General features: G+C 44.2%; 1 protein-coding gene across 1 annotated transcript in view; it reads right to left on the bottom strand.

Annotated features, from left to right (window-relative positions):
• Nucleotides 1-15,982, bottom strand: part of LOC111958404 (endothelial cell-selective adhesion molecule) — a 65,091-nt gene extending 49,109 nt beyond the window's left edge. Inside the window, exon 1 of the mRNA XM_023979664.2 lies at nt 15,832-15,982. Coding sequence (XP_023835432.1) covers nt 15,832-15,886 — 55 coding nt within the window. The 5' untranslated portion in view covers nt 15,887-15,982. The remainder of the gene's footprint in view (nt 1-15,831) is intronic.
• Nucleotides 15,983-16,424: the final 442 nt, after the last annotated feature.

Genomic DNA, 16,424 nt, shown 5'->3' with positions numbered 1-16,424 from the left:
AATAAACCGTTGATAATACTCCACCAACCAAAGGAAAGTTTACCTGCTTCTTTGTGGTGGGCTTCGGCCAGGTTGAAATAGCCTCCACCTTCCGCTGCAGAGGTTAGACGCTCCCCCGGCCAATCGTGTAGCCCAGATATTCAGCCTCATTTAGGCCAAGCCTGTATTTTCTGGGGTTGGCCATGAAGCTGGCCTCTCGTAAGGGCCCTCAAGACTGCATCCAGCCATGATATGGTGGTCCATGGTGGTCCATTCTGAACTATGAATGATTATGTCAGCCAGTTAGGCTGCTGGATACTCATGGAGCTCTGTGCCCCCCCGAACAGAAGGACGCGATAGACAACTTTTCTTTGGCAGCTTCTGTCAGGGGTATCTACCAGTACCCCTTGGTCAGATCTAATATGGAGATAAAGTGGGCAGGCCCTAATCTCTCTGAGGGCCCATGCCAAATATTTTCAGCCTCCTGAGGGGGAAGAGGTGCTGACGTGCCCTCTTTACAACTGTGTGTGTGGACCGTGTTAACGCAGAGGATCTCGAAGCTCTCGACCTGCTCCCCTAGAGCCCCATCAATGAGGTTGTTTTAAAATGGCGCCACACTTTAAAATGGCGCCGGAAGAAATGGCAGCAGTTTTACGGGCGCCGAACCAATTGTGCTAGTATGTGTTTTTTTTGTGCCTTATTTGTAACTTATTTTGTACATAATGTTTCTGCCACCGTATCAGGACAGCGATCACTCACCTCGGATTAGACAAAAAAAAATATTCAACAAGCAGGACATACTGTTAACATCCCCGTTAATAGCAAGAGAAAGACGCAGGTACAGAGGACACAGAGTGGGGTGCCTCGTAAGGATACGCAAAAGGCGAGTGGGAAAGCTGCAGTTACCGTCAATATTACTCACCAACGTACAATCATTGGACAATAAATTAGACGAGGTACGATCACGAATATCCTACCAACGGGACATCAAAAACTGTAACAGTTTATGTTTCACGGAAACGTTGCTGAATGATGACATGGATATTCAGCTAGCAGGATATAAGCTGCACCGGCTAGATAGAACAGCACATTCCGTCCGGTAAGATGAAGGGGTGGGGTGTCTGTGCATATTTGCAAACAGCTGGTGCACGAAATCTAAGGAAGTCTCTAGAATTTGCTCACCTGAAGTAGAGTATTTTATAATAACTCTTGGCAAATCGTTTGGTCTACAGTTTCATCTATACTTTTCGTGGCTGTTTATTTACCACCACAGATGGATGCTGGCACTAAGACCGCAATTGGTCAGCTGTATAAGGAAATAAGCAAACAGGAAACCACTCACCCTGAGGCGGAGCTCCTAGTGGCCGGAGACTTTAATGCAGAGAAACTTAATCAGTTTTACCTAATCTCAATCAACCTGTTAAATGCAAAATCAGAGGGATAAAAAAATTAAAAAACTAGATAACCTGTACTCCACACACAGATGCGTACAAAGCTCTCCCTCACCCTCAATTTGGTCAATCTGACCACAATTCTATCCTCTTGATTCCTGCTTACAAGTAAAAATCAAAGCAGGAAGCACCAGTGACTCAGTCAATAAAAAAAAGTGGTCAGATGAAGCAGATGCTAAACTACAGGACTGTTTTGCTATCACAGACTGATTGCATTGAGGAGTACACCACATCAGTCACTGGCTTTATCAATAAGTGCATCAAGGACGTCTTCTCCAGTGACTGTACGTACATATCCCAACCAGAAGCCATGGATTACAGGCAATATTCGCACTGAGCTAAAGGGTAGAGCTGCCGCTTTCAAGGTGCGGGACTCTAACCCGGAAGCTTATAAGAAATCCTGCTATGCCCTCCGACGAACCATCAAACAGGCAAAGTGCGAATACAGAGCTAAGATTGAATCATACTACACCGGCGCCAAAGCTTGTCTTATGTGGCAGGGCTTGCAAACTATTACAGACTACAAAGGCCGCGAGCTGCCCAGTGACACGAGCCTACCAGACAAGCTAAATCACTTCTATGCTTGCTTCAAGGCAAGCAACACTGAGGCATGCATGAGAGCACAAACTGTAGCCGACGTGAGTAAGACCTTTCAACAGGTCAACATTCACAAGGCCAGACGGATTACCAGGATGTGTGCTCCAGGCATGTGCTGACCAACTGGCAAGTGTCTTCACTGACATTTTCAACCTGTCCCTGATCGAGTCTGTAATACCAACATATTTCAAGCAGACCACCATAGTTCCTGTGCCCAAAAACACGAAGGCAACCTGCCTAAATGACTACAGGCCCGTAGCACTCACGACCGTAGCCATGAAGTGCTTTGAGCAGCTGGTAATGGCTCACATCAACACCATTAACCCAGAAACTCTAGACCCACTCCAATTTGCATACCACCCCAACAGATCCACAGATAATGCAATCTCTATTGCACTCCACACTGCCCTTTCCCACCTGGACAAAAGGAACACCTACGTGAGAACGCTATTCAGTGGCTACAGCTCAGCGTTCCCCATAGTACCCTCAAAGCTCATCATTAAGCTAAGGATCCTGGGACTAAACACCTCCCTCTGTAACTAGATCCTGGACTTCCTGACGGACCACACCCAGGTGGTGAGGGTAGGTAGCAACACATCTGCCACGCTGATCCTCAACACTGGAGCCCCTCAGGGGTGCATGCTCAGTCCCCTCCTGTACTCCCTGTTCACCCACGACTGCGTGGCAAGGCCCGACTCAAACACCATCATTAAGTTTGCAGACGACCAAACAGTGGCCTGTTCACTGACAACAAGACAGCCTATAGGGAGGAGGTCAGAGACCTGGCCGGGTGGTGCCAGAATAACAACCTATCCCTCAACATAACCAAGACGGAGATGATTGTGTACTACAGGAAAAGGAGGACCGAACACACCCCCATTCTCATCGACAGGGCTGTAGTGGAGCAGGTTGAGAGAGTCAAGTTCCATGGTGTACACATCAACAAACTATCATGGTCCAAACACACCAAGACAGTCGTGAAGAGGGGCAATGCCTATTGCCCCTTAGGGAACTAAAAAGATTTGGCATGGGTCCTCAGAAGGTTCTACAGCTGCAACATCGAGAGCATCCTGACTGGTTGCGTCACTGCCTGGTATGGCAACTGCTTGGCCTCCGACCGCAAGGCACTACAAAGGGTAGTGCGTACGACCCAATACATCACTGGGGCTAAGCTGCCTGCCATATCCAGGACCTCTATACCAGGCGGTGTCAGAGGAAGGCCCTAAAAATTGTCAAAGAACCCAGCCACCCCAGTCATAGACTGTTCTCTACTACCGCATGGCAAGCGGTACCGGAGCACCAAGACCGAAAGGCTTCTTAACAGCTTTTACCCCCAAGGCATAAGACTCCTGAACAGGTAATCAAACAGCTACCCGGACTATTGCATTGTCCCCCCAACCCCTCTTTTACGCTGCTACTCTCTTTATCATATATGCATAGTCACTTTAACCATACCTACATGCTACCTTAATTAGCCTGACTAACCGGTGCGCACGCATATATATATATATATACATACATACATACATACATACACAGTGGGGAGAACAAGTATTTGATACACTGCCGATTTTGCAGGTTTTCCTACTTACAAAGCATGTAGAGGTACAGTGGTACAATTGGTGGCTGACTAAAAAAGTATTTAGTCAGCCACCAATTGTGCAAGTTCTCCCACTTAAAACGATGAGAGAGGCCTGTAATTTTCATCATAGGTACACTTCAACTATGACAGACAAAACGAGAAAAAATAATCCAGAAAATCACATTGTAGGATTTTTTATGAATTTATTTGCAAATTATGGTGGAAAATAAGTATTTGGTCACCTACAAACAAGCAAGATTTCTGGCTCTCACAGACCTGTAACTTCTTATTTAAGAGGCTCCTCTGTCCTCCACTCGTTACCTGTATGAATGGCACCTGTTTGAACTACCAAGAGAATTCTCTTCGATCCTAATCACAGTCGTGTATATTCCCCGCCAAGCAGACACATCGACGGCCCTGAAAGAACTTCATTGGACTCTATGTAAACTGGAAACCACAAATCCTGAGGCTGCATTTATTGTAGCCGGGGATTTTAACAAGGCTAATCTGAAAACAAGGCTCCCCAAATTCTATCAGCATATCGATTGTGCTACCAGGGCTGGCAAAACCCTAGACCACTGTTATTCTAACTTCTGCGATGCAAATAAGGCCCTCCCCCGCCCTCCCTTCGGAAAAGCTGACCACGACTCCATTTTGTTGCTCCCAGCCTATAGACAGAAACTAAAACAGGAAGCACCCGCACTCAGGTCTGTTCAACGCTGGTCCGACCAATCGGATTCCACGCTTCAAGATTGGTTCGATCACGTGGACTGGGATATGTTCCGCATTGCGCCTAACAACATTGACGAATACGCTGATTCGGTGTGCGAGTTTATTAACAAGTGCATTGGTGATGTTGTACCCACAGTGTCTATTAAAACATTCCCCAACCAGAAACCGTGGATTGATGGCAGCATTCGCGCAAAACTGAACGCGCGAACCACTGCTTTTAATCAGGGCAAGGTGACCGGAAACATGACCAAATACAAACAGTGTAGCTATTCCCTCCGCAAGGCAATCAAACTAGCTAAGCGTCAGTACAGAGACAAAGTGGAGTTGCAATTCAACGGCTCAGACACGAGGTATGTGGCAGGGTCTATAGTCAATCACGGACTACAAAAGAAAACCAGCCCCGTCGCAGATCACGATGCCTTGCTCCCAGACAGACTAAACAACTTCTTTGCTCGCTTTGAGGACAATACAGTGCCACTGACACGTTCCGCTACCAAAACATTTAAACGTGTTAACCCTCGCAAGGCTGCAGGCCCAGACGGCATCCCCGGCCGCATCCTCAGAGTATGCGCAGAACCAGCTGGCTGGTGTGTTTACAGACATATTCAATCAAGCCGTATCCCAGTCTGCTGTCCCCACATGCTTCAAGAGGGCCACCATTGTTCCTGTTCCCAAGAAAGCTAAGGTAACTGAGCTAAATGACTACCGCCCTGTAGCACTCACTTCCGTCATCATGAATTGCTTTGAGAGACTATTCAAGGACTATATCACCTCCACCCTACCTGACACCCTAGACCCACTCCAATAGGTCCACAGACGACGCAATCGCCATCACACTGCACTAACCCCTCTGGACAAGAGGAATACTTATGTAAGAATGCTGTTCATCGACTACAGCTCAGCATTTAACACCATAGTACCCTCCAAACTCGTCATTAAGCTCGAGACCCTCTGTCTCGACCCTGCCCTGTGCAACTGGTTCCTGGACTTCCTGACGGGCCGCCTCCAGGTGGTGAGGGTAGGTAACATCTCCACCCCGCTGATCCTCAACACTGGGGCCACACAAGGGTGCGTTCTCAGCCCTCTCCTGTACTCCCTGTTCACCCACGACTGCGTGGCCATGCACGCCTCCAACTCAATCATCACGTTTGCAGACGACACTACAGTGGTAGGCTTGATTACCAACAACGACGAGACGGCCTACAGGGAGGAGGTGAGGGCCCTCGGAGTGTGGTGTCAGGAAAATAACCTCACACTCAATGTCAACAAAACAGATGATCGTGGACTTCAGGAAACAGCAGAGGGAGCAGCCCCCTATCTACATTGACAGGACAGTAGTGGAGAGCTTTAAATTCCTCGGCATACACATCACAGACGAACTGAAATGGTCCACCCACACAGACAGCGTGGTGAAGAAGGCGCAGCAGCGCCTCTTCAACCTCAGGAGGCTGAAGAAATTCAACTTGTCACCAAAAACACTCAAACTTTTATAGATGCACAATCGAGAGCATCCTGTCGGGCTGTATCACCGCCTGGTACGGCAGCTGCTCCACCCATAACCGGAAGGCTCTCCAGATGGTAGTGAGGTCTGCACAACGCATCACCGGGTGCAAACGACCTGCCCTACAGGACACCTACACCACCCGATGTCACAGAAAGGCCATAAAGGTCATCAAGGACAACAACCACCCGAGTCACTGCCTGTTCACCCCGCTGTCATTCAGAAGGCGAGGTCAGTACAGCTGCATCAAAGCGGGGTACGAGAGACTGTAAAACAGCTTCTATCTCAAGGCCATCAGACTGTTAAACAGCCATCACTAACATTGAGTGGCTGCTGCCAACATACTGACTCAACTCCAGCCACTTTAATAATGGAAAAATTGATGTAATCAATTTATCACTAGCCACTTCATATTATATAATGTTTACTTACCCTACATTACTCATCTCATATGTATATACTGTACTCTATACCATCTACTGCATCTTGCCTATGCCGTTCGGCCATCACTCATTTATATATTTTTATGTACATATTCATTCCTTCACACTTGTGTGTATAAGGTAGTTGTTGTGAAATTGTTAGGTTATATTACTTGTTAGATATTACTGCATGGTCGGAACTAGAAGCACAAGCATTTCGCTACACTTGCATTAACACCTGCTAACCATGTGTATGTGACAAATACATTTGATTTGAGAGGTTTGGTGTATGTGTAGGAAGGTGTACACAGAACAGAAGAAGCGAAGGAGACAAGACCAAAAAGACACTGGAATAGCTTCAGTGGATTGCAGCAAGGGAATGGTTATCTAGGATTGCGGGCTGCCTCGGATATGGAAGGTTTGAGATGGAAGTTACTTGAAGACTTTCTGCTGTGGATAGGTACTCCAGGTGTGGAATTTGAACAAAGAAATTCATTAACCTTGTAAAATTCCAATGTGACTTCTCGAAGAGTGAGAAGAAACTGGTTGAAAGTTATGAGACAGAAAGTGACAACCTTATATACAATTTTCAGAATCCATTGCTGGTAAAGTGCTGCAGAGAATTCTGACCAGCTGTCTGTGGCTTGAGACCAATTCAGTCATTTCCAATAGGTCCAGACATCCTAGTATAGCAGTGCACATGGCTGATGAATATGGTAGTGATCTCCACTAAAGTATGAGAAATTCTATGAATGCCTAGCCACAATCCGTATCTGCTTTCAGACAATTGCTCCATTTATATGGTGGATGAAAACGCCAATAAATACTGACATGCTCGGTGAGTGCAATTGTTTGTGTGACTGCACCCTTGAAAGAATACAGGGGGGCTTCAAACACCAGTCACAGAGGTAGACTATGTTTATGCAGATCACGAGCCTCTAGACCTGGGGCATGTTCAGCAGGACACACTGTTTTGGAACGTTCAGATGGAAATATGTTATGTAGAACAAACATCTTTCCAACATGCAGAACAAGGAATCATGTCGGCTTTGTTCACGGCATTTCTATCTGCAATGTTTGGCAACTGAACGTGGCACTGGTTTTACAGTATGTGGCCTGAACCTGCCTGTCTGAAAATGCCACTGACTATGATACAGAACCTAAAGATCTGTGTCAGGCCTGACTGGCCACAGACATTCAGAACCAGTAAATCAATTCCCCACAACCATTAAATTGTCTATTTTACACATAAGACTCTCTGTATGCATCTGAATCATCAAACCCAAAAATGTACATTTGGTTATCCATGTCTGACAAAAGGAGACGTCTGCTATTCTGAGTACATGATGCCTCATTCTGTATTGAAAACATGGACTAATAGTAGTGATCCATTAGAAATATCAGAGAGCAGAATACCCACTGAGATAATTATTTTAGAAGTAAAGCCATTTAGAATAATTGCAGCCTGTTAAATAACAGAATGATTTGAGACAACTGAACAGAAAAATGGCGTCAGTTTCAGATTTGAAACTATCAAACGAACAAATATGTCCCTATATTTTCAAAATGAGTTCCATATTTGATGGACCTGAGGTATGGTAGATGCCATACCACGTGAATGGAGTGCATACTAGGACATCTTAGCATCTGAACCGGAAAATACTTTAAGGGAGCCTGAGCAAGCCCTCTGAAAATGCCAATGGTTACTGGGCTTATCAGGTCGAAGCAGGTTTCTGAGAAGCAGCCCTGCTCGCATCAATTTAGAGAGCCAACCAGGCGACCTCAGGGCTTGAAATAGAAATGAGAAAAGCTCAAAAGTTCCACTCCCAAGAACATCTAATAAAAATCACTGTTTATTTTCCCCCCGATATGTAACCTAATTTCTCCTGTTATCATATATATCACTCTGATGAAACGTTACTAGGAGCCAATGACAGCGCAAATAAATGTATTTGGTTTGATTAGACATTCTCCATTCAGCCAATAAGGTTGTGTTGCACGTCCATAAAGGTAATATAATCTACCAGGACTTCCAAGGCTCTTAGTAATGTCAAATGTCTTGACTCAGGGGGACTTAAAACCTGGTAATTCCAATACCCAACAGTAATTACCAAAGCAGGTTGCCTGGAATGGCACTTATAAATCTATTGGTCTGATTTCCATGATTACGTACCGCTGGAGACAGGATAATTGAAGAGCAAGTTGTATCCAATTCCCTGACCTGAGATCTAACATGTTTATATTCTGTAATTCCTTATTGACTTAGAGAACATTGTTAGGGAGGGAGTCAGTCCAACTAAGAAGTAAAGGGTCTTTATTAAGAGGTCAATTGAAACTGCAGACGACTAATGAAAAGCATATTGTGGAAGAAAGCTGCATCCCACTTAAAACTGAACACACCGATTGGCATGCGTTTTTCTGTTGATCATTAGAAAAACAAGATTTCAGTCGGAGCTGTATTTCCTGACCGATTGTGCGTTTGGTTAATTATGTTTTTCCCCCCACGAGGCACTATAGAAGCCCATTTCCCTTTCTCAAAATCCCCAGATTGAATCTAAGATAAAATGAATTACAGATTTCTTGAGTTGATGTTTTTGCAGAGGATGTTTAAGTTGCACAATTTCACATCTGAGTTGAAGGTGTTGCAGTATTTCTCAAGTAAGACGGTGTTGTCTTACGTAAACAAATTTAGAGCTGCTGGGCAGGTCTGTCTCACTGTCTATGCTATTGGACAGAGATCAATCATTGTAGCTGTTCACTCCATGTTAGTTGGCAAATGGACATCGTTAAATCAAAACCCAACCTTCAGTTACCCATTGTGACACACGGATGTTCCAAACTCAGTTTAAGCCAAGACTGACTTTATGACCAAAATTATCCTATTTACATGTTGTAGTCAATTTTGACCCCAGAATAACTGTTTGCCACGAAGTCTCACTCATGAGAGAGAAGCATACTTAGCTGGCTGTAATCGGCATTGGACAACAGCCATACCCTGTGCTGATCAATCCCTTGCAGTAGCCTCCTTAGAAGGTCCTTAGACCTTACAAGCCAGGTTTTGTGAGGCTAAAGCCTGACAGCACCTTCTAAGACCAGGTCACACCCCTCCTGATTTACCCCATCCACCTGGCCCAAGGCCTGCAGCCAGCAGAGAGGATAAAGCATGCCTCGCTCTCACTCCTCAATGAATACTAATCTCTCATCTCCCCACAGCCAAAACCATCAATCTCCCTCCTCCGTTCCAACACAGCCATCTTCTGCCCTTTTCCCCTGACAAACCCATCTAGCTTTACTCTGCAAGCCTATCATCCATCATTACAGGGCAAACCAATCTCCAACAGCTCTCTAACACAGACCCATCCTCTGCCATTACACCCCCGGATCACGTCGCTCTACAATTACACACAAACAACTAATCTTCCACTCGCTCACTACAAAACTCTTCACTTCGACCCGGTAACCCGTCTCCTACTTGCACAACAAAGCCGACAGAATAAAGGTAGGCTTTCCGGACAGACCACCACTTTCCACGCCTTTATACCCTGCCTCGGAAATCAATGGCAAGCCATTTTAAAATGTCAATGAAAGATGCTTTGAGGTTTCGGTTTTAACAAAGGGCTGTTTGTGTTGGTACATGAGGGGGAATAACAGTTCTACAGCTGAGACTAGACCACCACAGCCTCCCACTAGGCTCAACCTGATTGTGATGAACTGCAAAAGAAAATGCAACACTATGTGCAGAATGTGGATTTGTTTATGACATGTATGGTAGTATACACTAACAGGGATGATTCATAAAAATGTGTTGGTTTGTGATCTTCCATTGATTGTTTCGATCTCTGAATCCCACACACTGCTGTCAGTTTGTCTGTTTGAGCGAAAGGAGATTCTACCCCATTAGTGCATGTTATTTTCCCAGGATGCACCTGGCCTAAATCACCACCCGAAGCCAGGGAGCAAATGGCACGTCGCTTGCTCAGAGATCTGCCATTTATGATTGACACCGTGACACCGTGACACCGTTAACCCCTGGACATCAAGTACTCCAACTGACATGCATTGTATGAAAGTGAAATTGAGCCAAACGACATAAAAGTCAATACTAAAAAGGTGAATAAGTGAACTGAAACTTTTGAGGCCAAAGCAAGGAGGACTTAATTTTTTTATGAGCACGGCCTTATATCTATTACAGATTATTGGATGATTGTCATTCATATTTTATTCACACAGTTCGAAGTAACATCGATAGGTTAAGGCTACTACTGTAAATTATTTTCCAATTTTCCCTATACCCACTATGAGGTTGCTACAACCTAGCCTATGAATTAAAGTTAACGAAGTAGATGCACACAGGTCGAGATAAAGATTTGATGTTACAGACAGTGACACATTCAATACCGCCTTGCACACCCTTGCCTGCATCTAGCTGATCTAGGGTGTAATCATTAGTCCAACATTTGTAAACAAGAGTTTCTATTGGACAAATTCAGGTATGTTTATCCCCTTTGCTTCTGCTTAAGAAATATTTTAACAGAATCGGCAGAATGAATACACCCCTGAACACACAAACACAGTTCACTCTCATAGCAGCCACATTGTATCCCTTCTTGCATCTATGCACTCTCCTCCTCTCACCTTTACCCTTTGTTGGTGAACTTCAAATGCAAAATATCTCAGCTGTATGTGACCAGGTGAAAACCTTTCCCAAACCATATCATAACCACTACACACAGCCTACACTGTTGTCACCATTTTAGTTAAAGTAACGTCATAGTCAACATAGCTAATAGAACTAACGCGTTAGTAAAGCCGCTACAATTATGCAGTAATGTTACAGTGTATAGTCAGTACGCAGTTTAGCAGGCAGTTACACCAGCGGTAATGGTAACTGCCGATGGCAATACATTTGTAAAACCAAAAGCTTACCTTGACTTGGAAGAGTACCAGTGTTCTGTTGGATATAGCCAACTAGCTAACATAGCATCCCTCTGTTTGAGCCAGGGCTAAATAAGCTAAAATTATTAAATCTCTCCACCACTCTTGCTTCTCCTTCATTTTTGAATAAATTAATTTGTTCAAAAATGTTAAACTATTGTCTTTCTCTTTGAGTCAACTACTCACCACATTTTTTGCACTGCAGTGTTAGCTGAAGCTTATGGTTTCAGTGATAGACTAATTATCTGATCCTTTGATTGGGTGGACAACATGCCAGTCAATGCTGCAAGAGCTCTGATATATGTTTGAGGACGTCCTCCGGAAGTTGTCATAATTACTGTGTAAGTCTATGGAAGGGGGTGAGAACCATGCGCCTCATAGGTTTTGTATTTAAGTCAATGTACCCAGAGGACGGAAACTAGCTGTCCTCCGGCTACACCAAATTGCCACCCTACAGAGTGCTGTTGAGGATACTGTAGACCTTCATTACAAAACAGCGTGTTTTAATAAATTATTTGACGACATGTGAATATATAGTTTTATCTAAAAAGGATAACTTTAAATGTTTTCCAAATTTTATGAAATTTACTGAGGAGGAAGGGCCTCCCCTGAGGAGCCTCCACTGTCTCAGTCAGTAATTGGCAGTGGGGTGATAGTGGCGTGGCCTCACTGGCCTGTGTTCCAACTCCTCTCACTGGCCACCTAAGCCTTCCGTTCACACCCACTCCCCTGCCTTCAATACCTGACCTCCCCCGCCTGATGCCTGCCCTCTCACCTGCCTGCCCTCCTCCACCTTCCCACCCCTGCATCATTAGTCACATAAGGACAGGATCTAGATGTGTTGGTGGTGAAGTGCTCCTGTCAAGCTGCAGCTGTGGCAGCACCCACACCGCCACCTTTACTGCAGTCTGTGTGCCTCAGCTCACTTCACTGCCACACTCGGCTTCATCATCAGAACCGCTCTGTTTCCTTCCCCACAGAGTCACACTGTACCGTAGTAAAATACAAACATAAATCACTGTACTGTATGTTTGACTGAGTATTATCGTGCCACAAAGACAGGCCTATTTTCAACCCATTAAACAACCATTGTATGCTACTTTTGTCTTGCTGCTAATTCAGGTCAGACCCATCAGCAGATTGACAGTGTATAAAAGGTTACTGTATGCTATTCTGAAGGGAGCTCAAACAGAATGGAAAGAAACACAGGAGTCTATATTACAATACATATTCAAATATTAAAACTCAGTGTAACATGTTCACCCATTCACTGTCAGTAGTAGGAGTTAATGAGGTGAAATATTGACTGTAGGTGCTACATGTCCTGGCTGCATTGTGGGGGGTATATATATAATAACAATAATAAATTGCCCCAGCTAGCTTGGCACTAGCCTTGCTAATGATCTCTGCAGAGAGAGGACCGACTCCGAGGCACTGGCTCCCTCCGTGCCCACTGTTACTATGGAACACATGTGATTTTGCTAACTTCACATTTAGACAATAATGAACACAAGTAAAAACCCCTGGGGGTGGGGACAGTACTACTGTTCGATCAACTTTAATACCAAAGAGTTTTGCCTACCATAAAGCACTACTTAGTGATTAATTGCTCACATGGACCCAACATAAATTCACATTTCAGTGTATCTCCTATTATGGTTTGACAGAAAGAGTTGGGTCTGCCAAGAGTGGGTGAAAATGCACGTTGGCGATGAAATCTCACTTCCTTATGTTATAAAATACATTTTACCAAGACAAATATAATTCTTCACGTTCTGACTCGTTCATTGAGGTCGTTCTCTAACATATCATTAACAGTGTATTTACATAGAGATAATGTTTGTCGAATCAGCTGTCTCAAACAAAGAAAACTGTCACATAGCAATGTTATCATCATATCTCTTCTGTCAGCCCTAATTGGCCAGTTTAAGTTAAAATGTGACATTTGCACTAGCTGTCAACCCTGTCAGTGTGTTTATTGACAAGAGGCTTCCTCAATCCAATAGACCCCTAGCCTAATTTTACTGCTTTTCCTCCCCAGCGAGGAAAAAAGAAGCTCATAGATCACATTAACGCCTGCTCCTCCACAAGGTACAGATACAGCGACAGGAGACACTAATGGCTAACACAGAGTAGCAACATAATACAAAGAAACAGGATTTGTTACTTCTCCCTCTAAATAGCTTGGGTATGAAATACTATTCCACAGATCATTCTGTCCTAATCTGAGCATAGCAACGGTGATAAAAACATGCAAAAACTAATGAAAACTTGAATGACATTTTGTTTTGTAAATGGAAGCTCTCCATTGACAGTAGGCTTAGTTAATGTTAGGAGGCAACAGCTTCAGCTGGGTGAGCATTTAATAGGCCCCATCATGTGCTCGCATTAAGCACACACACAGAGATATACCCATACACACCCATAAACTAGCAACACAGTGTAATCACCTTCCTTATCAAGCAGCAAACTGCAGTATCATGGTCTGACATCTGCAGAACATTATGGGGCCGAGTTGAGCGGTTATAACTGATAGCCCAGAGCAGTGGTTTTCAAAAATATCCTCTGCGACCACCAAATGTCTCACCATTTTGTTGTAGCCCTGAACTAACTCACCTAATCAAGGACTTGATGATTAGTTGACCAGTTGAATCAGGTGTGCTAGCTGTGGAATAGTTAAAATACATGGAACGGCTGGGGGTCCCCGAGGAGAGGTTTTAAAATCCCTGGCATTGAGCCCTCAAATTCATATCTGGACCTCTAAACCAGTTCCACTGTTTCTCCCCCCTGTTCTTCCCCTCTAATCAAGGACTGATTTGGAGTACTCAAATCTTACCCTAAGAGGTCTGGAGCACTGCTAGTTTTCTGTTTTACCTGATAATGAATTGCTCCCACCTAGTGTCCAAGGTCTACATCAGTCAATGATTAGAGGGGCAGAATGAAAAACGAATGAACAAAGCAGTGGAACTGGCTTCGAGGTCCAGAATTAAATTTGAGGGATGTATTTAAGACTAACAAAAGAGAAATGCCTTTTCTGGCTCATGCAGTTCAGTTGTCCACCCTTATATACTGTTATCCTAATTGATCAAACTCCACCCAGGTGTCCTGTCCTACGGCATAGATGATAAATCCTCTCTGACTGGAGGAGCCAATGGTTGCTGTCAATCCCCTGACATCCTATGGAAGTAGGACAGACGGAAGTAAAATAATGCTGTGAGTTGATGAGTTCATGTTGGCCGTGGCCTATCCTTCAACACAGGGTTTACTCCAGGCTGAATGGATAGTGTCATGATGAACACACTCCAACTCCATGTTTGCCATTTTAATCCCAGCCTGACGTGAAACCAGTCCCTTAGCCAGTCTGTCGTCATCACTCGCGTTTTAATCTCATCAACCAAGACCGCCACCCGGGCCGGCCGGTGAATCTGTACCTTGTCCTTGCCTTGTTAAAACGCCAGGGCAAATCAGAGGATTACAACCTCCTTTGACTTCAGCAGCGTGGGCTGGACAGCTTAGCGACAACCACAATGCTCATCTCACTGTGCTGCTGCTGCTAGATGTCAATCTAGTATGGGGGTTTCCTCAACACAAAATAAGTTACAATATAAAACATGTTTATTTTGTTCCCCAACTGGTGGCATGCGGGTGATTTTACTTGGCTCCCCAAACATGAGAAACCAAAAAAAAAATGTATTCCCACACAGAGATGTGTGTGATCGTACACAAATTTTAACAATATTTCAAGTGATTGTTTTAATCAAATATGATCTGTTTGGGGTTATTGCGGTCAATTTGCACAAAATTATTTGTAATTATGTTCAGGTCCCCTAACCATCCGCTCAAGAAAACAAAATCGGCCTGCGTCTGAATCTAGCTGATTAAAAACGACATCTCTACCATCAGAATAACAATGCAATTTGATAGTTTGAACTGTCCTGACAGGTGAATGGCTGTATGTAGTAACCTATGAGCACACCACACCTTTCTCCCCTCCACTATTGAAGAAACCAACACCTGGTTCAATTGTGCTTTGAAAAATAATAGCCACCTAAAAAACATGTAGATATATCTTATTATTCCCTGTACTAGATACATTTTCACTTCAGGGGCCAAATCTCAGGAGGCAATTTCTACAAACTACATTACAACACTATTGTAACAACATGCACATGCTTTTGGGCCAGACAGTGGATCCCACATGTCTAATCAATATCATATATCTATTGATATCAAATACTGCCGATTTAGAGCCAAGATCTGCTTTTCGTCATGCTAGAACACTAGAGAGCGAGGTCTTCACACATGCTTTAGGTATTCATTGGCTACATCATAATTATAAAACAGGTGGTAGCCTGCCGTATAGCCATAGCAGTTCGACATCTTATAAACAATGTGAAATTGCCTGAGGAATTTTCCAATGCCGCATCTTCTGAAAGCTACACAGAACCACTAAATGTGAAAAATAACGTATACCACAAGACCGTAACCTAACAGTCTGTATGTGTAAATAAATGACGCATAGAGCCTGGAACGACAATAATGATTGAAATAGTAGAAAATGTGTCACTTGTTTACATAATCCAAAAAAAACAAAAGAGTAAATAGAATAGTTGCGGCACAAAATGATCTTACCTTGAAAAATCCATAACAACAACAGGAGCGCTCGGACTCTCCCAGACATCGCCATTGCCCAACATGAACCGCACGTGCCCGGTGCAAGACGATCAGCAAACTTGTGTAAAGGGAGTGGGCGTCTGTTGTCTTTTTGAAGTTCGTCTCCTGTTCAGTGGGCTCTCATCCGCTCCACTTCTGGCCAAAGTGAACGCGGGAAGCAGAACTTGGTTTATTAATTATTTCAGTTTTCCCGTCCGCCGAGCAAACATTGCAGAGAACTGGCGCTGGTACACTTCCACCGTACACTGTACATTTGTCGAGAAATCGACGCTCTGTTTCCCTTGACTTTACCCGTCACTCCTGAAACCCCCTACATATGTGCTGCGGCCCCTCTCTCTCCAGAGTTGAAATGTAGACAGTAGTCTCCCCTCCTTACCCTCGAAGTGGACCGTTATAACGGGTCACCTGCCCGCCTGCACCTGTGCGTACATGAAACGCCCCGCCCCCTATCATTATGGGCATGGTTTAATTTTGCACTGGTTGTTTTTATACTTTCTACTCTGTAACATCTCTACACAAGATTCATAATCTATAGTACTAATTACTATGAA

The sequence above is a fragment of the Salvelinus sp. IW2-2015 genome, linkage group LG4p (genome assembly GCF_002910315.2).
Source record: "Salvelinus sp. IW2-2015 linkage group LG4p, ASM291031v2, whole genome shotgun sequence".
NCBI classification, from domain to species: Eukaryota; Metazoa; Chordata; class Actinopteri; order Salmoniformes; family Salmonidae; genus Salvelinus; species Salvelinus sp. IW2-2015.
This window is presented reverse-complemented; position numbering and strand designations above follow the sequence as displayed.